Here is a 24,814-nt window from a genome sequence, read left to right on the forward strand (position 1 = left end):
GGCGACTCTCGGCCAAGATCCCGGTGGTGGAGCGGTGTCGCGGCATGCGAGGCCATCCAGTGAGCGACCTCCGGCACATGACGCGCGGCACAACGACGCCCTCCGACGTGGCTGACCGTGGCCATGGTCCTACAGGCGCGCGCTACGTGGGGGCAACGACCTCCCGGCGCGGTTCCCTCCGGGCGTCGTGTGGCGCTCGATCGCGACTCCATTGTCAGTGCTCCCCTGTGGCGGTAGCCAGCCGCTCTTCACGTGGTTCTAGCAGTCTGCATAGTGTTGGTTTCTAGCGTCGTGCCTTCCTTGGCGAGTGGCGGGCACGTCCGGGCGATCCTCTCCCTCCTGGTCAACCAAGGCGTGTCAGTACAGCGTCTGCGTTTGCGCCGTCGCGTCCATATGTATGCTCTATTTCACGCAGTCGAGGCATCGCACTCTCAGCCGTGACCTTCCCTGGCGAGGAGACGCCATGTTCGCGCCGTCGCTTCACTCCCGGTCGACCAAGGCACACGGCGACGACGTCCGCCTCTGCACCGGCTGTGTGCAATGCGCATGCCAACGGTCTGCGATGCCGAGGGATGCCTCCGTGTGCTCCTGCGTCGGTTGCTGCCATAGTGCCATGGTCCCTGTGCTCAGACTGAGATGCATCGAAGCGGCGCCGGCCTGGGCGCCATCACGGGACGGGGAGCACCGCCGCGTGCTGCCGACCCGAGGGCAGCCCTTCGTGCTGCCGCCGTGGTGCCGCAGGCTGCTTCAGTACAGGACCGTGTCGCTGACACATGTGTTTGCCATCGGCGGCGGCCAGGGCGAGCGCGCGTGGGAGGAGCGCGGGCTGCCGAGGCGTTTGTACTTTTACGGGCTCCTGAGTATCTGTACTTTTACGGGCTTGAAGCTATGTACCACTTGATTTTATCTTGTTGAATAAAGTTAGTCTGCTGCATGGCAACCACGTATTCTATTAGTTTACATAGAGTTGTGATTGGCCAGCGTTTGTATGCACTAGCAAAAGCTGATGTGACTACCTGCATGTGAGGTAAATACATCATTGATGCTTGAACTTGCCAGGAATGTGCACTTTAATGCCTGAACTTGCAAAATACATTGAACTGCTTCTCTAACTTGGCATAAACATGCATATACGGTTTAAATTCGTTTCTACATGTCCATGACGATCGCGCCATCATGACATGGGCAGGATGTGTGGCCTGGGTTTTCTGGAGAACCCTCTAGAATACTTTTTCCTTGCAAAGATAAATTATAAAAAATATATTAATAATTAAAAATGCATACGGGGTTCAAGACAGCAACCTGACACGCGCAAGTGAGTGTGGCTAGCCAGTAGGCCGGCTCAAATTTAGCGTCATAAAAGGATTCATACTGTATACATATATAAAGCTGAACAACATAAATTTAAAAATTTATTCCAGCAATATAGCCCTGTTTATTTGAACCTACAACCAGGGGCTATAGAGCCGACGCACATACCACTCCAACTGACGACATCGAATGATAAAAATGATAAATTTAGGTTTATAACATAACAAGCCCCTCTCACTAAATTAGACCATGGCGTGGCTCAGTTTTTTTATTTCAAAATTTTGTAAAAAATACGTAAAGTATAATCATTTGTTACAAACAATAGACATATATTTAAAACAAATTACATTAAAAATTTCATATAATTTCATAAAATACCAATGCAATAATTTAACAAAAATACACATAATAAAATTATGAATTAAGATTATATCTTATAATTTGAAAAAAAAGTTTGCCTTTTAATAAAATATTATATTGGTTTTACAAATGTTCATATATGTAAATAAATTCTCATATAATTTTAAAGTTTCCACATTCGAAATAAAATAGTCACGTAGTATATAAATGTGTTAAATGCTTTAAGTAAAAACTGTGTGTTTTCTAAAAAAAATACAAGCCTAGTGCGCCCTTAGATTGCGGATCCTCATATGAATAATACTTGAATCATATAAACATGTTTATCATTCATAAATATTTTCAATTGAATGAGCATGTCTTAAAATAACATGTGATATTTTAATGACATGAAGATTTTTGCATTCTTTTGAAATTATGTTTGTTAGACAGTCATATAGATTACTTGTACTTTTGATACATGAGAACTCATTGGTTGGAATGGCATCTGTACCTGGTCTATAAGCTTTGGTCGGATGTTCGAGTCATATAGTTGGTACTATTTTTGCTGGTTCATTAAATTTCTTTTATTTATACTTCACAAAAAATTCCTTTATTTATGTTGTTCCGCCTAGTTTATAAAGGTTATGAATCATCATGAAGCAGCAAATGTGAAGTGGTCTATTGGCTAGCCCAGCATGCACTTGACTAGTAGGTCGCCCTTTCTAACCACCACGGCGCTAGTTTTTATTATTTTATAATTATAGTATGAAAAATAATTGTAGCGCAAGGTTATGAATCATCATGAAGCAAAAAATTTGTCAGTTTTTCTGTAAGGGCCTTATTGTACGAAAAATAATTTTGGAGGGGTTTTTGCAAAAGAAAAAAAACAGGCCACACACCCTTGTCTCCATTGTCCAGTCATTGACAACGGTGCCATGCCATGTTGGCACGCCTCATCAGCGTCGCGGACGTATACAAACGTCATTTGAACCGTATATGCACGTCCATGCCAAGTTATGGAATCAGTTCAATGTATTTTACAAGTTCAGGCACTAAACTGCACATCCATGGCAAGTTCAAGCATCACTGGTGTATTTACCTCCCTGCATGTGCATCTCCAAGGCTTTCAAGGGGTACGTACTGTATCAGGTTTTTCCAGTTGTGATCGGCCTGGCTCATAGTTTATGTGTATATGAGTATATGGCTGATGCGTGCTAAGGCACACTTTTAGTTAGTTTTATATCCTCATGAAGGGCAGTCGGGGACAATAGATAGAGGTTAGTTTATCTAATTCAAAAGTGATATATTTCCAACATTGTTTAATGATGTCAAGATGTCCGCATGTTAACGCAATCGTATTGAGTTAGCCAGGATACTAGTCAGTTAGTATAGCTAGTCTGTTAGTATCTCCTATAGCTTATCTAGCACGAGATAGAGTTGTTCCTATCCGGCCAATGTTTATCCGACCAATGTTTGTTGTAACAAACTCTGCATCATGTATATCTCCTGACTATGAATACAAGACCAGCCTGAGGCAATTACTCACGGCAAATTAAAAATCATTTCTTCCAACTTGGTATCAGAGCAGTAAGATCCAATCTCGCCCATCATGGCTGGCTCCACCGCTGCTCCCATCTCGAACACTTCCGGCGCCCTTTCCACCATCAACGCCGGCACCCTTGCCGCCGGGTCCTCCTCTTCCGCTCCGATCTCCGTCACCACTCTTGGCAACCTCATCACGCTTCGCCTCACGCGGGACAACTTCCTGTTGTGGAAGACTCAAGCCGTCCCCGCCCTTGCCTCGACCGGTTTGTTCGGCTACGTCGTGGGCACCGAGAAAGCGCCGCCGCAGACCCTCACACAGGGCACCGGCGATGCAGCTGTCGAGGTCGCCAACCCGGAGTTCCTTAGCTGGTACCAGAAGGACCAGCTCGTCATGATCGCGCTCCTCGGCTCCATGACCGAGGACATCCTTGGGCAAATGACCCAACTCACCACTTCCGCTCAGGTCTGGACTACCTTGCATGATTTGTTTGCCTCACAGAATCGTGCACGCATCATGCAGCTGCGTTATCAACTCTCCAATCTGAAGAAAAATGACCTCACTGCCTCGGAGTACTACCGCAAGATGCGGGGCTTTGCTGACGCCATGGCCTCCATCGGCAAGCCGCTCCAAGACGACGAGGTGCTCGGCTACATACTCGCCGGAGACTGGGTCCCGAGTTCGAGCCTCTGGTCGCGTCGATTACGACGCGTGGCGACCCCATTAGCCTCAGCAGCTTCTACACCTTCTTCCTCAGCGCTGAGCTTCGCCTCGAGCAACAAGCTTCGTCCGACAACATCCACCCATCCGCCAACGCTGCTGCACGCAACTCTGATGGTCACCGCGGCGGTCAAGGCGGCCAAGGCGCACGCGGTGGACAAGGCGATCAGGGCGTACGTGGTCGGGGAGGGCGCGGCCACGCAATGGCCGGAGTAACCTGAAGTGTCAGGTCTGCTCCAAATTCGGCACGGCCGCTCTCCACTGCCACAATCGCTTCAACCACGCCTTCCAGCCGGAGGAGCAGCGTGAGCGCTCTGGCAACGTCGCCAGCACCGGCTCTGGCTCCTACTCCGTTAACATGGACTGGTATGCAGATACGGCGCCACCGACCACCTGACAAGCGACCTTGATCGTCTTAGCCTCCATCAGCGCTATGATGGAAAGGACAAGGTGCACGTAGCCAACGGAGCAGGTATGTCTATTGCATATGTTGGTCAATCCACTATACCCGGCTCATGCAAAAATCTTCATCTACGTAATGTTCTGCATGTTCCACACGTCAACAAACATCTCCTATCTGTGCACAAACTTGTTTCTGATAATGATGCCATTGCTGAGAATTTCACCCTCATGTGTTTCGTCTTAAGGACCGAGCAATGAAGGCGGTTCTTCTTCAAAGTAGATGCCGCAATGGCCTCTACCCGGTGCCAAGCTACAAGCAGTCGTCCCTCGTGTCCGGTCCTCGAGCTCTCTCCAGTGTCAGGCTATCTTCAGATTTGTGGCATACAAGATTAGGTCATCCGTCCAAAAACGTCGTTGATTCAGTTCTTAGGATAAATAAATTTGCTTGTGCACCCTCTACCAATTCCAGTGTTTGTGATGCATGTCAACGTGCAAAAGTTCATCAGCTACCCTTTCGAGATTCTACTCATGTCACTCATGCTCTTCTTGAAATTATTCATTCGGATGTATGGGGTCCTTCTATTACCTCTGTGGGTGGTTTCAAATATTATGTGAGTTTTGGATGATTATAGCCGTTTTACATGGATCTATCTCCTTAAGCGTAAATCCGATGTTGAACAAGCCTTCTACACTTTTCAAAAACATGTTGAACGCATGCTCGATGCTAAAATTAAAACTGTACAAACGGATTGGGGTGGCGAGTATCGCCGTCTCTCTCGCTTCTTCCAAAAGGAAGGCATTGCGCACCGGGTCTCCTGCCCTCACACCTCCCAACAAAATGGCATCGCTGAACGGAAACATCGCCATATCGTTGAAACAGGCATCGCCCTTCTCGCTCACTCCTCGCTTCCGGTTCGTTTTTGGGATGAGGCTTTTCTCACAGCTTGCTATCTTATCAATCGCATGCCCACTCGGGTTCTCCAAAACTCCACACCAGTTTCCTGTCTTTTTGGTGACAAACCCGATTATACCTTTCTTCGCGCTTTTGGTTGTGCCTGTTGGCCAAACCTACTCCCCTACAATAATCGCAAGCTAGAATTCCGCTCTCAGTAATGTGTTTTCTTGGGATATAGTTCCATGCACAAAGGTTACAAATGCTTGGATCGCTCAAGCGGTCGAATTTATATTTCACGTGATGTCATATTTGATGAGCATGTGTTCCCGTTCTCCACTAGTTTGCCAGCGGAAAATTCCTCCTCCATACTCTCCACACCGCCTACTCTTTTTCCTATCACAGAGCCGGCTCTAATGGATGATCGCATGCGCAATTATGACACGACTTTGCTATCTGATGCTACGTGCAGTTCGTCTTTGTCTCCTGCAGGTGCTGCTGGATTGGCCTCCAGCGACTCTACGTCGGCATGCACGCCAGGTCACTCCCATGTAGATGGGATTTCTCAGCAGCCGCATGAGCCCACGTCTCCATCGACTCCCACTGGGCCGGATGCCCCGGTCTCGCCCGTGTCACCGGCTGGCCCTTCCGCTGCTGACGGGGCGGGCAGTGCGGCGAGCGACTCCGCATCCAGCTCGGCACGTGGGCCGCTATTCGTCGACCCGCCGTCTCCATCGACCGCCCAGGCCGTCCCTGACGTCGCGCCCGCGAGTGCGCCACATCCGATGACGACCAGGCTCAAGGACAACATCGTCAAAAAGCTGGTGCCAAGCGACGGCACTGTTCGCTATGATCCACGTCGGCGGGCGTTTCATGCCGAACCACGCTCCTATCGTCAGGCACTTGTCGATGATCACTGGCGTCCAGCCATGGAGTCTGAATTCTCGGTTCTTCAGCAAAACAAGACATGGACACTTGTTCCTCGTCCTCCTGGGAAGAACATCATTAGCTGTAAATGGGTTTTCAAGGTCAAGCACAAAGCTGATGGTTCCCTGGATAAGTTCAAGGCACGTCTCGTTCCTCGCGGCTTCACTCAGCAGTATGGGATCGACTACTCGGAAACATTCTCTCCGGTAGTCAAACCAGCCACAGTGCGTCTTGTGCTCTCTCTTGCCGTCTCTCGTGGCTGGCATCTCCGGCAGGTGGACATCAGCAATGCTTTTCTCCATGGAATTCTCGCTAAGGAAGCATATATGCAGCAGCCACCGGGTTTCCAAGATCCCTCTTGTCCAGATTATGTTTGCAAGCTCCATAAAGAGCTTTACGGTCTGAAGCAGTCGCCTCGGGCATGGTATGCTCGTCTCAGTGAGCGTCTTCAGCAGCTCGGTTTTGTTCCCTCGGTTGCCGACACCTCGCTGTTTATCTTTGCCCAAGACAGTGTCACCATCTACATGCTTGTTTATGTTGATGACATCGTCATTGCGAGCTCTTCCTCTTCGGCTATGACGCATTTGCAACGCCAATTATCAGCTACTTTTCCTGTCAAAGATCTTGGTTCTCTCCATTATTTCCTTGGCATTGAGGTGCTTCCCAATTCCGGGGGAATTATTCTTACACAACAGAAGTATGCTCTTGATTTGTTGCAACGTACAGATATGGCGAATTGCAAAGCAGTCTCAACGCCATGTGCACTCATGAGAAGCTCACACGGGATTCAGGTCATGGACTTAGTGAAGATGGAGCTTTCAGATATCGTAGTACAATTGGAGCTCTTCAATATCTGACCTTGACACGGCCTGATCTGTCTTTTGCCGTAAACAAGGTTTGTCAGTACTTGTCAAGACCAACTGATGCTCACTGGGAGGCCGTGAAACGGATCTTGCGGTACGTGCGAGGATCACTGTCCACTGGTTTAACCCTTCGGCGATCACCTTCCACTCTTCTGAGTGTCTTTACTGATGCCGATTGGGCGGGCTGCAGCGATGACAGGAGGTCTACGAGTGGGTTTGCGGTTTTCTTTGGACCCAACCTTGTATCATGGAGTGCACGGAAGCAGCCAACAGTGTCCCGTTCATCCACTGAAGCTGAGTACAAGGCGTTGGCGAATGGGACTGCCGAAGCTACTTGGCTACTGTCATTGCTAAGAGAGCTGCGAGTTCCTCAGCCCCGAGCTCCTGTGCTGTGGTGTGACAATCTCGGTGCTACGTATTTGACGGCCAATCCAGTATTTCATGCTCGCACTAAGCACATTGAAGTTGATTTTCACTTTGTAAGAGAGAAGGTCGCCATGGGAGCACTTGATGTTCGGTTCGTCTCAACAGCAGACCAAGTGGCGGACGCTTTCACCAAACCTCTCACGAAGATCATGCTCAATCGATTACGAACCAATCTGAACCTTCATATAGGTTAAGATTGCGGGGGAATGTTAACGCAATCGTATTGAGTTAGCCAGGATACTAGTCAGTTAGTATAGCTAGTCTGTTAGTATCTCCTATAGCTTATCTAGCACGAGATAGAGTTGTTCCTATCCGGCCAATGTTTGTTGTAACAAACTCTGCACCATGTATATCTCCTGACTATAAATACAAGACCAGCCTGAGGCAATTACTTACGGCAAATCAAAAATCATTTCTTCCAACTCCGCAAATTTGAAAGTTGGAACACCTTGGCTGATAGAGAAAAAGATGAGCTCAAATGTTGTTCCTTTGTTATCAAACTCATTCGATGCCAGCCAGGTAGAATTGTGACCTAATGATGCTATAGCACCTGCAAATGGGGGTGCAGGAGTTCATAATTTGTGGGACTACACCTCGGGATAGGAGATTTTGCTTTGTGTATTCTAGAAAGTGATTTTGCCGGAGAAGGAATGGTTATGTCAACATTTCAAAAGATGATTCAAATCCTAAAAGCGGAGCTACTTCTGTGGTGGTTCTTGCTTTAGCTACTGGCGGGGAAGATGATTCTAAAACTGGTGCTCCATTGAAATATGTCATGTTTGTGTCTCCCACTTAAATATATTTACAAGTTAATTTCGGAATCCTGCGGTGTTTGGGTTCCGAGTACTTTGGTTCACCTGAGCATGGTTCGTTGATCACCTTATGACATGCAGTACGTCTGAACATAAAATGATGTCCAAACTAGCAATCAATCAAACAGTTGAAAAATGAATACATGAGTCTTCCTTTTATCATGTGTGAATTTCAACACAAAGTATAGACAAAACTCTGTATCATCTTATCGCTGGTACAAATCCAGTGGGCGGTCGAACAAGGACACTGTGAATTACCAAAGAATCAAATATATATCATGCAATATCACTATGTACCCCATTTATCTATAATGCACCGACTCCTTTCATTCAATAAAGTTTTTCTTGCTGGAATATTTCAGCATCCGTACGAACATAATTTTTTGACATAAACCATAACATAAAAAAAAGTTAACACACAAAAACTGAATAATAAATAAAATAATTAAAATATACAATTTGATATCAAGGGCTAGGATATACATTGGACCAAAAGATTTGCTTGGATTTTATAAAGTGTTGTCTAAATTTAAGAAGTATCCATTTTGATTAACAGTGTTGACAATGCTAAGTATTAGTTTATTATTTGGTATATTTTCTTTTCGTTCTTGATAGCAATCAACATGACACTATTTGAATTACTATTTTAACAAATGTAACTTTCATATGAAATCTTACATGAAACATGCCAGGAACATCATTATGTAACATCAAAAAATAATAGAATATATGGGAGGGCAAAGAGGGAAAATATGCTTGAATGAGAAATTTTGCTTCTGTTTCAACTCACTTTTCTGTTTATTGATAGAGCAAATGTGGTCAATTCTAAACTAAATGCATATCATATTGATGCCTCTTTTATTTGTTCATAATCATTGTTGGATACACTGCTTCTAAGCACCCATAGGTCGCTTGAAACAATTTGTAAAGGTTCTCTATCATTTTATCACATGTGCCCAATCCCACGGGGGGATTCACAAGAAGGATATAAGCTACAAATAGTTGTAATGTGTCCAGTGTTGCTAGGAAAAATTGCCAATGTGTAATTTCCATCTTGCAAGATGTAGCACTCATGCTGATAATAAATATATCCTTTGTAAATTGTTCATGTGCATGTCTTGTTTTTTTTGTGACTACAAACATATGCTCATGTGAATGAGCATATGTTTGTAGTCACAAAAAAGCAAGGCATGCACATAACGTATCGACGGGGCGCGGCGTGCCGCTGCGCGGGTATTGCTAGTGAATAACCATTTGCTACCAATGGGAGAATTGCTTCTTATTTCCAATTTAGATAATTGGATTTGCACCAAAGGAAACCATAAATTCCATATACCATAGAAATCTAGGAGGATGTTTCTTTTTCCGAAAATGCGGCTATGCTAGAATTGTTTTTTTTTTTTGAAACGGAGGCAAAAGTTTTGCCTCATCGATTAATTAAGAAGAAGAAAAGATATAGCACTTTTTATTGTCGTACATATAGGCTGACGAATGCTATCTTTTGGAAGAAGAATTTTGCAACAAGCCGGTCACTTTGCTCTTCTATTTGGGTTACATCTAACCAACATCAATACTCCATCAGCGACAAAAAGAAGAAGAAGAAGAAGAAGAAGAAGAAGAAGAAGAAGAAGCGGAAAACAACAAGATTTGATCAACCTCTGCTTAGCTTATTTACAGCAAAAAATATGCTAAGCGAACGAGTCATGTCATGTCTTGGAGAAGATGTGTCTGGTCTTGTCTCGTGTGTGGGGTGGTGAGCACTCGCCCCAGCCCTCCGCGGCCGTCCGCTTCTTAGCGCGGCCGCGCACCATGCACGACTCCACCGCCAGGAGGAGCCTCGCCGGCACGCGCGCGCAGGCCTCCAGGCGCCGGAGCGCGTCGCCGGGCTCCTGGACGCCGCCGTGAGCTGCCACCTCCCACCACAGCACGGCCGCCATCGCGACGCGCAGCGGCACGCGTGGCGGCCCCGCGGCGACCTGGGCCCGGAGCGTGCGGCCGGCCGCCGTGGCATGTCGTCGCGCCGCCACCGCCTCGAGGCCCATTCGCCTGGCCCAGCCCTCGAGCACCGCGTTGCCCCGCGCGCGGCTCCTCTGGCCCTTGGTCGCGGACTCGGCCGTGGACGTCCGGGACAGCGCGTCCTCGGGGCCGGGAGGTGAGGAGACGCGCGTGCGGCGGTGGCGGAACGCGAGGAAGTTGGCGCCGTGCACCTCGGCGTCGCACGCCGCGTCGGCCTCGCAGCGCACGTCCGCTCCCGCGCCGCACAGCTCGCAGCGCGCCCTCGCGGTAGTACACATCCACGCGCCCTCGGCCGGCGGCGAGCGAGCGAGGCGGCAGCGTGCCGTGCTTCCCCTCGTCGCAGCGCGTATTTAAAGGCGACGGAGGAAGCCCATGGCCCGTGGGGTCGGCTTTGTACTCCGTGGATGCAATGCAAACGGCCGGAGGCGAGAGCGACGTTGGGCGGTGTGGCGAGGGCCACTCGCGCGCGCGACTCCCACGTACCCGTCCATGACCGATGACTCCGACCACCAACCACGGCCATGCATGTGCGGCGCGGCTGCGGTGGAACGTCGTGAGCCGCGAGTTGGAGGGGGGCTCCATCGGTGGGATGCGCCGACGCGAGGACGGATGGGATGGCTAGACTAGAGTGATCCTTTGGCCACGAAACCGCTTCCCTCTCGGACTAGGACGTACTCCTACTACACAAGCCGGTCGCTATCTGAGTGAGCTCCATCCTCTCCAACCAGCCACGTGGTTGCTTTAGTTAACGGGCCATATCAAGTTTGAGTTTCCTAGACTTGTTGTAACGGGAAGTATTATATATTAGTATCATGTCTATGAAAATATGCTATGTCATTGGCATACTTTTGGAAAAAATATAATATCATGCGTATGATACTAGTGTATGATACTACATTCATACTGCATGCTATCATATGTTGATAGTATTATATCGGACTATATTTACTACCTCATGACACAAGGTAGCATATCATTTAATATGATAAGGTATTGTGATATAATACTCAAACATCTCTTTCTTCTTTAATTCTATGCCACCTCATCAGTATTGCTTAGTTGGCAGGCATGATACTAACTACTCCCTCCTTTCCGGTTTATAAGGCTCAATTCAAAAATCTCACCAGCCAAGGTAGATGATGAGTGGTGGAATATTTTTTGTAGTTTGCAAAAGCACCTAATTAATGTTCTTGTTTTCCTTAAAAAATTATGTTTACGAATGCATTAATTGCAATGCATGCATGCATAAAGTGCATGCATTGGTCAGTTTTCTCTTACTTGCATGCAATGATTTAATGCACCTTGAAGTCTGAACATGTGATGGGGAACAACCAAATTGAGCCTTATAAAATGGAAAAACTAAAATTTTGAGTAAACCCTATAAACCGGAAAGGAGGGAGTATGATACTCACATTACGACTATCCTTATCTTAACAAAAATATCTTAAAAAGTAGGGGAGCGTCTGTATAACATGGCGTTGAAGGAGTCGGAGAAGATGGCTCCGAAGAAGTCTCAGGCGGCGCACAGTGTCACACGTCTCACGACGGAGCAGAGTCGCGCCGCCCGATGCCATGTTAGTTATGTTCTTGTGGATTAGATTAACAGTTTTGCTATGACTGAGACTTTGTTATATCTCAATCGATGCTTATCTTTTTTTATTTTGCATGGAGATTCGTAAAAAAATTATTTTTAGTTTTTTCTTTTCTTCTTACATACTATATCACTTGGCTGCGACTTAATTAAGTTTTAGTCAGCTGAGACCTAGCCACACCTTTGGATTAATAAAAAAAGTGTTAATATTTTCAGCATTAATTCGCTTCTCTTCTGTCTCTTAGATCACAAGGTCTCACATTAACCACGGGCAATTAATACATCATTAGGAGGTTAGAATAACTAAAATACTTGCAAACAACCATCTTGCAAGGATAGTCATGTCCGAAGCACAAAATGTGAAAGTATCATACATGTTAACTAGGCAATTTTGATGATGTGTCATAGAACTAAATAAAAAAAGAGAGGATTAAGTATCATATCATGATACCGTATCATAATAAATAGTACTACTGTACTACTATGTGTCTTGCATCGGCATAAATAATTCAGGGTTATCTATAAGATAGTACCTCCGTCCTGGCTTATTCGCCCCATTCGTATTTTGTGTAAAATTTTGATCATAGATCTAACTAACAAAATATTAGTGTATGTCACTAATTATATCGTTAGATTCGTATCCCAACATAGTTTCCAATGACATTATTTTTTACGATATGAATTAACATTTTGTTAGTTAAAATCTAAGGTCAAACTTTGGAACAAAATACAAAGAGGACTGATAAACCAGGATGGGGGTAGTACTAATGTTTGATACTCCACTTACTTATACAAGGCTATGGAATATATATTTTGCATATATACAAGGCCATCAACAGTAATCGAGGTAAAATTAATGATATTTTCTCGTACTTGCATGCATGTAGTCATAATGACAGTCGCTACTTCCTCCACTCGGTTTCCTTGCATGCATGCCGCGTGTTAATGATCTCAGTAAACGAAAAGAAAAGCCGACTTACAAGGCAGGCATTAAATTTTACATTGATATCCGTAACTGAGTTTGTGACATTGTATATAAAAATAAAGGGAGTACTATGCATTACGGAGGTACTAATATCATACACTAGCATCAGATGCATAGTACTAACTTATGATGCTACCCATTACGACCAGCCTAAATTAACTACCGTCATTGTTGCCCGCTAATGTCGTACGCGAGGAAGCATCACCATGTTAAACGGGTCACGCCAGTAGTTCATGGAAACATTTGCACCCTAGATTTAGGCTTAGTATAAAATGATACTACAGTATAATTTTGTTAGAAGTTCTCTTAGCGTCCATGGGCGGCAAATATTACGTTGACTGCAGAGCTTGCACCGTTCTGTTGGGCGTTTTTGTGGATGACCAAACTTGCCTTTTTTTTCATAGCAATGCATCAATTTTCTCTTGTTGCAACGCACTGACATAGCAGTACACCAGTAGTAGAAGATATACTAAACAAATAATCAAAGCTCCTCTGACGCGTAGTCGATCGAGTCCTCCTCAGCGTCCACTGCGGCCATCCTTACTTGGCGCGCGCCCGATTGCCACCGCCACCACCACAATGAAACTTGCAGGCATGTGTGCCCAGGCTGCCAGGCGTTGGAGTGCATGGCCGGGCTCGTGGACGCTGCCGTGAGCCGCCACCTCCCTCCACAACGCGGCTGCCATTGGGACACGCAGTGGCAATCGCGGCGCGTCAGCGAACTTGACCTAGAGCGTGCGGAAGGCTGCGGCGGCACGCAGGCGCGTGGCCCCTGCGTCCAGGCCTACCCGCCTGGCCAAAAGCTGGAGCACGGTCCTGCAGCAGTCGCAGACGTCGTTGGGTGGCGGGACACGCGTGCGGCCGGTTGTGGCCACACGTAGGCACGTAGCCCAGGGGTCGAGACCCATTGCCCTGGTCGTAACCTCCGCGCGGACATCGTTGAGCGGCGGGAGACGCATGCGGCCGACTGCGGCGGCATGTAGGCACGCAGCCCAGGGGTTGAGGCCCATCGCCCTGGTCGTAACCTCCACGCGGACGTGGTTGGGCAGCGGGATATGCGTGCGGCTGGCTGTGGCGGCATGTAACAGCGCGCTACCCAAGGGTCCAAGTCCATCGCCCTGGTCGTAACCTCCGCGTGGACGTACCCGGGCATGGGCGGGACACGCGTGAGGCGGTGGCGGGACGCGAGGGAGCTGTTGTAGTGCGCCTCGGCATGGCACGGCGTGCAGAAGAACGCCGCGTCGGCATGGCAGTACACGTCTGCCCTCGCGCCGCGCAACGTGCATGTCACGCCCAATATGCGACTTTATTCTAAAGAAACTCGAAGGTCCCACCAAGGATAGAAGCGCATATTGGAGACACTTTTGCAAGGTGGACATCATTACATCGTACCATTACATAATAGTTGGGGGTACATATAAAGGCAACAAATGCCACATGAATACATCGAACATCATACATCAGAACAACATCCGACTATGGATGAAACACAAACAGAAACTCAAACGACATTCATCCTGCTTTGAACCTATCCCAAGATCGACGAAGAAGAAGAACTACTTCAACACAAGCAAACATCGCTCACACGTCAGATCATCGCATAACTTGTACCTACAACTGCTGTTGTAGTAATCCGTGAGCCACGAGGACTCGGCAATCCCATTACCATGGATAACAAAACTAGCAGAGCTTAATGGGTATGGAAAGGATAAGTGGTGAGGTTGCAGCAAGCGACTAAGCATTGTATGGTGGCTATCTTACGAGTACAAAAGTAAGATGAGAAACTACACAAACGGTCGCAAACTAGTAATGATCAATAAGTGATCCTGAACTACTTACGTTCAAACATAACCCCACCGTGTTCTCGACTCACTCGAAAAGAGACCGTCACGGTTACGCACGCGGTTAGTGTATTTTATTTGAGTTTACTTCAAGTTCACTACAACCGGATATTAACAAATTCCCATCTATCACATAACCGCAGGCACGGCTCTCAAAACTTTAAACCCTGTAGGGGTGTCCCAACTTAGCCAATGACAAGCTCATGATCCGCGGAGACAATCCTCCATCGCGGGACCCTTCGATCAGACTCGGAATCACGGTGCACAAGATATTTCTACAATGGTAAAACAAGTCCAGCAAGACCTCCCGGCGTGCCGACACCCTGATAGTAGCCGCGTGTATCTCGTCTCAGACCACGTCCGGATGAACACTACGAACGGCAACCAAATACCCCGGGTGAAGGGGGCGGCACCGCAAGTGGCTCTGTTTGGGACCAACACCATCAGCACTGGCCCCCCAGTATTAGGTTGAATAACGAACCTCAGGTAGCGCTAACTCCCTATGCGTCAAATTTATTATCATGTTTAATTATTATGTTGGGCAAATGGTAAAAACCAAAATTGGGCCTTGCTGGAATAGTTTTATTCAAAGCGAACTGTCAAGAGGGGCCCATAAACCATCATCGTGTTATGGACACAAAATCAAGGAACATAACACCGGTATGACGGAAACTAAGGCGGCAAGAGTGGAACAAAACACCAGGCAAAAGGTCAAGCCTTCCACCCTTTACCAAGTATATAGATGCATTAATTAAATAAGAGATATTGTGATATCCCATGATATCCATGTCCCAACATGGAACAACCTGCAACTGCACCTACAACTAGCAATGCTATAAGAGGGGCTGAGCAAAACGGTAACATAGCCAAACAACGGTTTGCTAGGAAGGGTGAAAAGGTTAGAGGCTGTCATGGCAATTTGGGAGGCTTGATAAACAAGTGGTAGGTAGCGTGACATAGCGATAGCATCGAGACAACTAGCATAGCAAAGATAGTAGTGAGATCCAAGGTGACGGTCATCTTGCCAGAAATCCCGCTAGGAAGAAGAACGAGTCCATGAAGAAGACGATCCCACGTAGTCGAACGAATCCTCACAATCGCAACGAAACAGGAACTATCGTGAAGGAGCACAACCAGAAAGAAGCAAACAACATGGTAAACACACAACACATAAACATGACATGATGCTCAACCAAGTATGATGCATGACAAGTCTAAATGATGCTACTCATGGAAAGAGATGATGCATACAAGAGCAACACATCAAAACAAGTTTAAATGAGGCCGGAAACAACATATAACAACTCCGGTAAGTCCTCATATGCAAATTTAGAAAATGGTACTGATCTGAACAAAACATTATGTTAAAGTTGTTAAACAACAAGTTAAAGTGCACCAAGATGATCTACACGTCTTTCTAGTCAAGTTACATATAAGGTTCAATTAATTCAGAGTTACGGCCTAGAAGATATAAGCAAAACAAGTTAAACATGACATTGATGCAAACGCAAGCAAAACACAATCACAAACATGTCAAAACATGGATGCAACATGGCATGATGAAAGTACATGCAAAACCAAGCAAGTTTCATGTGGAGCATGCTCCAAACGGAGCCACGGTTCAACACATACACTCAATACAAGTTTAAAGGACAAGTTTTCCAAAACAGCAACTAGGCATCTTACAAGCACCATAACGACATGCTACAAGAACAAGCTATGCACAAACATGACATGCACTTAAAGTACAGATTACATGCTTCAAATAACATCAAGGTTCATGTTCATAGACATCAGGATTAATCCAATATGATCAATGCAAGAAACAACTTAATATCACAGATTAGGACTTAGTGAAAAACATGGCATACAAGTGAGCAGGAATAACAGGTTGACATGTTGGAGGCATGAAACAAGGATGCTACAGTGCAAGATCATAGCAACCAGGAGCATGGGATTAAAGTAAAGGTTAAACATGGCAAAACATGATTACTAACCATCTCCATATAACCTTTAGATCAATAGAAATCATCAAGAAAAGATTGCAAGTTATAACAAATTCCCAGACTAGTGAAAATTACAGAACATGGCAGAAAGCAGCGATAAGTAGACATGTTTGCAATCTCGTGCAACTTATCTCAAAGCATATCATGGCATGTGAATATAACCAACAGCAAGAAGACATATTTTTCCAACTACTCATGGCAAGAACATGGTCATAGTATGCATAGATCACTAGCTATTCACATGGCGAGAATGAACTTACTATTAACAGACTGACAACAACACTATTTAGCAATTTGAGAGCATGATAATGACAAGCCACAACAGGCCATAATTGCAAACAAGGGCATGGTTGGGTAGCGCATAACAAGATCTACACAATATCCTTACTGAGCCTCTTCAAAAGATGCATAGATTCAGTTGTAGCATCAAGTCAACATGGCAACATAATGTAGCAGGCTCAGACTTGGCAGAAAACTTCAAGTCACTGAAATCAGCAACAACAAATAGCCTACTTTGCATGCTTGTGCTAGTCACCATAGGGCATATAAAAATACATGGATTGTACCACTGTAAAGATGGTATGAATATACTTCTAAAACATGTTGACATGATGCTCAAAAGATAGACACACAAAATGCTATGAAAAAGATAAATCAACAAGTTATAACAATTTTCAGTAGGTTATATCATTCAGCACTCTTACAACAATGATTAAGGCATCAAGATTAGTAGTAACATGCATACAAATGACACTAGCATGTAGAGCAATCAGAGATGAACATTTTGACATATCATGCACGCAAAACGAAGCAACGGGCACGGAGTTATGAGCCTCACAATATGCACACATGAGCTGAAAAATTAGGGATTTGGGAAAAAACGACCTCAACAGGTTAGGGTTCGAGCTGAGGTGGTCAACGGCGGGATCGGCGAGCCTCTCCGGCGACCTGCGGGGCGAAGGCGACGTCGGAGCTCGGAGGAGGCCGGGCGGGCGGCTGCCCGGCCGGAGGTCGTCGGCAGGCGGCGGACGGGGCGGATCCAGCCGGATCCGGGGCCGGAGTGGCCGGATCGGGCGGCGAGCATGGCGGCACGGGGAGACGGCGGTGGCGCGCCGCGGCGGAGTTGAGGGGCGGCGTGGGGAGGCGGCGAAGGCGGCGACCGGCGAGGCGACGCACAACGATGGGGTTCGGCGCGGGGCGAGCGGGGCGCTCGGGCAGCGGCGCGCGGCTCCGGGATCGCACGGGCCCGCGATGGGCCTGGCGGGCCGCGACGGCGTGCGGTACAGCCGGCGGTGGAGGTGACACGTGGCGTGCCCCGGTTGGCGTGGGCGGGCGGTGGACATGTCCGGCAGCGGCGCGGACGCGTCCGTTGGCGTGGAGGAGGAAGAGGCTAGGGTTTGCTGAGATTTCAGGGGAGTTGGTGTTTATATAGATTCTGGGAGCTAGGAGAGGGCTATTGGGGTGCGGTTTTCGCCCACACGATCGTGATCCAACGACGGAGATCATGGAGGGGGTTTAGATGAGTTAGTAGGCTGTTGTGAAGGGTGTTGGGCTGCAAAGAGAAGTGGTCTGGCGGTTAACGCGGTTAACCGTTGGGGCGTCAAACGACCTTCAAATGGAACAAATTTTGATAGACGGTCTATTGATGATATACCAAGGCCACTCGACAAATCTCGGCCCATTCTAAGAATGTTTTTCTCCCGCTCATGAAACAAGATCCGGGAGGTGCGACGGGCGCATGTGAGAGTGTCGGATTCCGAAACGGATAACGAAGAAAGTGATCGGATGAAAGTTTTAAAAACATAAAAATGCAATGCATATGATGACATGGCAAGATGCAACACGTAAGCAAATAACATAGCAACAACGACGAATCACTAGAAGACACCTGACACATCATACTCGGAGCGACACACTCCAGCGCGGCCGCCTCGCGCAAGTGCACAGCATCTCCGAGGACGTGCGACCGCTGCACATTCTTTCTTCCTGCACCTATAGGCAGGCAGGAGAGGAGAGACGGGGGTGGAGGACGAGGAGGCAGCTAGCTAGCGTGGTGCAGGTGCTTGGCTTGTTTCCCGTCGCCCTGGGCGGTGCAGATTTGATCCCCGGTGGACGTGCGTACATACGTTGGTGCAAACGGAGGCGACGCGTCGAGGAAGGAGGACTGGGCGATTCCCATGCCAAGCAACATCGACAACGTTAACGGCCGGAAAAAATCCTACGCGCTACGCGGCCTGGTCGTACTCAACTGAAAAATATTCTTGTATAAGATTATTTTTTCCTTAACGGCCATGGTATGGAGCTGCCAGCTGGAGATGCCTACGGCCCGAGACTAGACTTCCAAACTACTCCTACTATACCTGACTGGCGTCTGGCGCCCACTATCTGAATTTTGGTCAGCCAGATATTCTTATTTGGAGGAAGCTAGATATTCTTGTCCGACACTAGATATTCTAATGCGTTAGAGCTAGCAGAACGAGTGCAGCATTTTCGCACCTTGCCGCGCTTCATTGGGAAAAAAAATTAAATCCAAAAAATGGATTTCTTTCTACGAGTACATAATGAATGGTCTCTATGTACAGACCGTAAAATTTCATTAACTAACATGATGTTTTTCTAGAAACCACATCTGGCGTCTGGCACCTACTATCTGAATTTTGGTCTAGCTAACCCTCGTTGTTTTGCCCGCTAGATATTCTAGTCCGACACTAGATATTCTAGTCCTTGCGAGTTAGCAAAATGAGTGCAGCATTTTCGCAACTTGTCGGGCTCCGTTGAAAAAAATCCAAAAAAATGGAATTTTTTCTACGAGTACATATATAATTGATGGTCTATGTGTACAACAACAACAACAACAACAACAACAACAAGAAGAAGAAGAAGAAGAAAAAGAAGGTCTCTATGTACCTATAAGATTTTTTAATGATGTTTTTCTAGAACATCGTCTGGCGCCCACTATCTGAAGTTTGGTCCAGCGGTACCGAACGTGGTTTTGCCCGCTAGATATTCTAGCCCGACACTGGATAACCTAGTCTGTTAGAGCTAGCAGAACGAGTGCAGCATTTTCACACCATTCCGGGCTCCATTGGGATTTTTTATCCAAAAAAGTGGATTTTTTTTCTACGGGTACATAATGGATGTTCTCTATGTACCCTAAAAATTTCATTAACTCTTTTTAGGGCTAACACACTCACTTTTATTGATCTAAAACAAGTTCTGTAGGGATTAGAATAATGACATACGTGCTTAAGAACCACACATGGCGCCCTTAAGACAAATAAAGAATGTGTTTTGCTAAACTATGGGCCTCCATATTCGAGGCACGTCCTTCATGGGCAAAGGTGCATGAACTGAATGCTTGTGCGCGTTGCTGGATTTCCTAGATAATTGTCGCATTGCTCTCTGAAGATCCCTTCGCCAAATCAGCGAGAAGAACTTTGCAATCTGATGCTTGCTTTATACAGTATTTACTAGCAAAAGAGCCCCTGCGTTGCAATGAGAGAAAAAAAAATATAACACACGCTCTGAACCGAACAACCATCACTCAAGACCATAATAGGTTCATCTTCTTTATTTTAGCAAGGTATCATATTTGTGTTGCCGCTTATCCTCCTTCTCACCCTCACCGGCGGTGGCCTCAGTGTTCACACAAATTAAAACGTGTTTGAATGTGGTTATTCTTAAGACGTCTATCTCTCCTTCTCCCTCTCTCTCTCTCGCTTCCTCTCACTCCTGCGATGAGAAATCTGTTGTTTTCCTCTGCGATATTTTTCAGAGGTATGCATGTGTAGTTATCGATATTTTCTTTTTCCTATATGGTTATAGTGGGTGTTTATTTACAATCTGGATCGCCGCCGGTACACAAGAAAAACGGATCGTGCGCTATAGATTATAAGTTTGCTTCCAAAAAATATTTTAAAAATATTTAACAGGTAAAATTAACATCATATTCAGATTACACACATTTTTCTCATCAAATTTCATATATAACATGTTAAAATCGGAGTTACGGTTTAAAAGATATTAATAATTTAGAAAATCATTTTTTTTACTTAAATATCTTCTAAAATAATATTTAAAAATACTTAACAGGTAAAAATAATCTCATATTTGTATTCTAGATATTTTTCTAATCAAATTTCATATATAACATATTTAAATCGGAGTTACAGTTTAAAAAATATCGATAATTTAGAAAAGCATTTGTTTGACTTAAATATGATTTGCGGATGAATTACCTAAAAGGTCAAAGGGATTTCGTAAAAATGTAAAATAACGGTTTGGGTGTGACTTAAGTCCAGACTCCTGGTTGATTTTAAAAAACACATGGGCTTTTTTGCAAAAAAATGCGACGGGTGGGACAAAAGCACCCGTGCTTTATTATTAGAATTAGAATTAGGTTAGATTAGATTAGATTGGAAATAGAGATGTGACAAGTTTCAAGTCTGCTGCAAGAGCCAGCCCCTGTCGGCATGCCACAGTTTCCAAAATTTCAGAGTTGTTCAGTCCTTTGATCGTTGTACAGAAGATGATCCTGATTCCTAGATAGGCTCCAGCCTCGTTACGAGCTACTGCACTGAATGATCCCCTTGTGCCATCCATGAAAGCTGCACCATCAACATTAACTTTTGAAGTTCCAGCTATAGGTGGTAACCATCGTGGTGCAACGCCTGACGATGGCAAGTGCGATCTCTGAACCGGCTTCTTCAAAACTGGCAACTCGTCAATGAAACAGTTGACAAAATCCGTGCATACTAGCTTGGCTCTGGTGCTCCCCTTGGTGGGTTAATTTCATTTGGGCATGCCAAATATCCCACATGGTGACAACCAACCTACTCACTTCAATATGGTTTAGAGATTCAAACATAGAGAAAAGCTAGTTCCTCGCCAAAGGTTCATGATGCACCACATGTCGTCTTCACAGAGAGACCAAACGCATCGGGCGTGTGTGCACTGAATCAAGGATTGAAACCCGGAAGCACATATCTGACAGTTACTTGAAGTAGACATATTTATATGGTTTATTAGATCAGCAGTAGGGATGGACTATTGAGCTAAACTCCATAGGAAAACTCGCACTTTCGATGGAACATCAACATATGCCATAGTTTAGTCCAAGACTTTTGCTCTCTGATGGGATCCGATGAATCACCAGTACCCTCGAGCGACGCCTCTCAATGGATCTTTGTAGAGATCAACATACGGTATGCCGATTTTACAGTGAAGATACCCTTCTTTTCTCACCCCACGCCCAAAAATCGTCGTGTTGCACTGTGCTAATAGGGATGGTTAGGATTGTATTAGCATCGATCGACAGAAAAATCTCAGTAACCGTTGTTGTGCTAACTGTATATATATATTCTGGATGTTTGAGTTCTATGTACTGTACGTGCTCACATCCGTAAGTATGAGTATGAGCATGAGTTGCATACTGTGATTGTCATGTTTGTTATCTACTCATAGATTAGATTACTCGAAAAGGTGCTAATATTTTCAGCATTAATTCCCTTCTCTTTTTCTCTCAAACCACGATGTCTCACATTAACCCTGACCAATTAGTGCATCATTAGGATGTCAAAATAAAAACTAGAAAACCGGCAAACAACCGTCTTGCAAGGATGGTCATGTCGGAAGCACATAATTCTTATTCATGTTGGGACTAGCTGATGTGGATCATAAATCAACTACTCTCATTGTTGCCTGCTAATATCGTACACGAGGAAGTATCAATGCTCATAACCAATCGGACCTTGTTAAAGGGGTCACGCCAGTAGTTCATTGAAACATTTGCACCCTAGATTTGGACTTAATACAAAATGATATGTAAGATTACAATATAATTTTATTAAAAGTTCCCTTAGGGTGATTGAGTAAGTCAACTAAATGCATGGACGGGAAATATTACATTTACTCCGAAGCTTGTGCTGGTGTTTCGGTGATGACGAAACTAGCCTTTTTTTCATAGCAATACGTCAATTTTCTCTTGTTGCAACCCATATGCGTAGACCAGTAGTAGATATGCTAAACGAATAAGCAAAGCTCCTGTGGTATCCTGCGTGGGCTCACGATCGCGCAGTCGACTGAGTCCTCCTCAACTTCCACTGCGGCCATGCTTACTTAGCGCGCTTTCCCGATCACGCAGTTGACCGAATCTTCCTCAATGTCCACTGCGGCCGTCCTTACTTGACGCGCTCCCCCGATCGCCGTCGCCACCGCTACAAGGTAACTCGTCGGCACGTGTGCCCAGGTTGCTAGGCGCTGCAGCGCATAGCCGTGCTGGTGGACGACGCCGTGAGCCACCACCTCCCTCCACAGTGCGGCAGCCATCGCGGGCATGCGCGGCGCGGCGGCGAACTTGACTCGGAGCGTGTGGAAGGCTGTGGCGGCACGCATGCGCGCAGAGCCCACGTCCAGGCCTACCCGCCTGGCCAAAAGCAGGAGCGTGGCCCCGCAGCGGCCGCGGACGTCGCTGGGCGGTGGGACACATGTGCGGCCTGCTTCGGCGGCACGTAGGTGCACGGCAGAGGGGTCGAGGCCCATCGCCCTAACTGTAACCTCCGTGCGGACGTCGTTGGGCGGCGGCACACGCGTGCGGCCGGCTTTGGCGGCACGCTACCCAAGGGTCCAGGTCCATCGCCCTGGTTGTAACCTCCGTGTGGACGTCTTTGGGCGGCGGCACACGCATGCTGCCAGCTGCGGCGGCATGTAGGCGCGCAGCCCAGGGGTCGAGGCCCATCACCCTTGCTGTAATCTCCATGCAGACGTCGTTGGGCGGCTACATGTAGGCACACAGCCTAGGGTTGAGGTCCATTGCCATGGTTATAATCTCCGTGCGTACGTCGTTGGGCGGCGGCACACGCGTGCTACCAGCTGCGGCGGCACGTAGGCACGCTACCCAGGGTTCCAGGTCCATCGCCCTGGCCGAAACCTCCGCGCGTACGTGGTTGGGCTTGGGTTAGACGCTCGTGAGGCGGTGGTGGGATGCGAGGGAGCTGGTCCAGCGCGCCTGGGCATGGCACGTCGCATAGAAGAACGCCGTGTCGACATGGCAGTGCACGTCCGCCCCCGCATCGCACAACGTGCAGCGCGGCTGGCTCGCGCCAATGGACTGCATCTCCGAAGACGTGCGACGGCTGCGCGTACTTTCTTTTCTTCCTGCACCTGTAGGCGGAAGAGGAGAGAGGAGGCAGCTAGCTAGCGTGGCGCAGGTGTTTGGCTTGATTCCCCTTGTCCGGGGCGGCGCGTATTTTGAAGAGGAGAGGAGGGATCAATAATGCTAAACATATAAAGAGTTACATGTAATTACACGCTGATTAGAATTTTTTTTATCTATTAACCAATCACAAATTTGTCCTCTCCTCCCTCCCTCCGATTTTCAAGAGATGGGCCGCCTTTTCATCTATTGATCAATCAAATTAATCTTTTTTATAAAACTTTGTAACTCATTTATACCGTGTAGCATTACTCAGGAGGGATCCCATGTAAATTCGCCGATGGACGTGCGTACGTACGTGAGTGCAAACGGAGGCGACGCGCCGCCCTTCTTTGGTATGGCGAGGACGCCGAGGAAGGAGGGCTGGGCGATTCCCATGCCAAGCAACAATACAATCGGTTACGTTAACGGCCGGAAAAAAATCCATTGCGACCGTACTCAACTGAAAAAGATCCTGTATTAGATTTTTTTTCCCCCTTAACGGCCATGGTGGCGCGCTGCACTTGCACACAAGGGTGAGCTGCCATCTCGAGATGCCTACGTCGAGACTAACTTTCTACTATATGCGTGGCGCCCACTATCTAAATTTTGGGCCAGCTAGATATTCTTATTTTGAGGAAGCCAGATATTTTAGTCCGGTAGAGCTAGTAGAACGACTGCAGTATCTTCGCACCTTGCCTAGTTCCGTTGGGGAAAAAAATTAAATCCAACAAAATTGGATTTCTTTCTACGAGTACATAATGGATGCTCAAATTTCATTAACTAATATGATGGTTTTTTTCTAGAAACATCGTCTTATTTATTCAACAAAGTTCGGAGGAATGGTTACAATATCGTTTGAAACACCAAACCACACATGTGTACTAAAATCAAGAGATAAGAAAATTTGGCCAGACTATCAGCTTTATAATTTCTACATCTTGACTT

General features: G+C 46.6%; 1 protein-coding gene and 1 long non-coding RNA gene across 2 annotated transcripts; one reads left to right on the forward strand and one right to left on the reverse strand.

Moving 5' to 3' along the window:
- Positions 1-4,270: 4,270 nt before the first annotated feature.
- On the forward strand, positions 4,271-4,778 carry LOC125556522. Its single transcript, XR_007305115.1, has 2 exons — positions 4,271-4,385; positions 4,561-4,778. It is a non-coding gene; the product is annotated as an uncharacterized LOC125556522 (long non-coding RNA).
- Positions 4,779-9,767: 4,989 nt separating this feature from the next.
- LOC125556523 (B-box zinc finger protein 32-like) lies at positions 9,768-10,556 on the reverse strand. The gene has a single exon (XM_048719240.1). The coding sequence runs from the start codon at positions 10,527-10,529 to the stop codon at positions 9,942-9,944; it is 588 nt and encodes a 195-aa protein (XP_048575197.1). The 5' UTR covers positions 10,530-10,556; the 3' UTR covers positions 9,768-9,941.
- Between the last annotated feature and the right edge of the window lie 14,258 nt (positions 10,557-24,814).

Source organism: Triticum urartu, chromosome 5 (genome assembly GCF_003073215.2).
Source record: "Triticum urartu cultivar G1812 chromosome 5, Tu2.1, whole genome shotgun sequence".
Lineage (NCBI taxonomy): Eukaryota > Viridiplantae > Streptophyta > Magnoliopsida > Poales > Poaceae > Triticum > Triticum urartu.

Bases quoted from the DNA above. Each gene is read 5' to 3' on its own strand.
- LOC125556523 (XM_048719240.1), bottom strand. From the start codon at position 10,529: ATGTGTACTACCGCGAGGGCGCGCTGCGAGCTGTGCGGCGCGGGAGCG.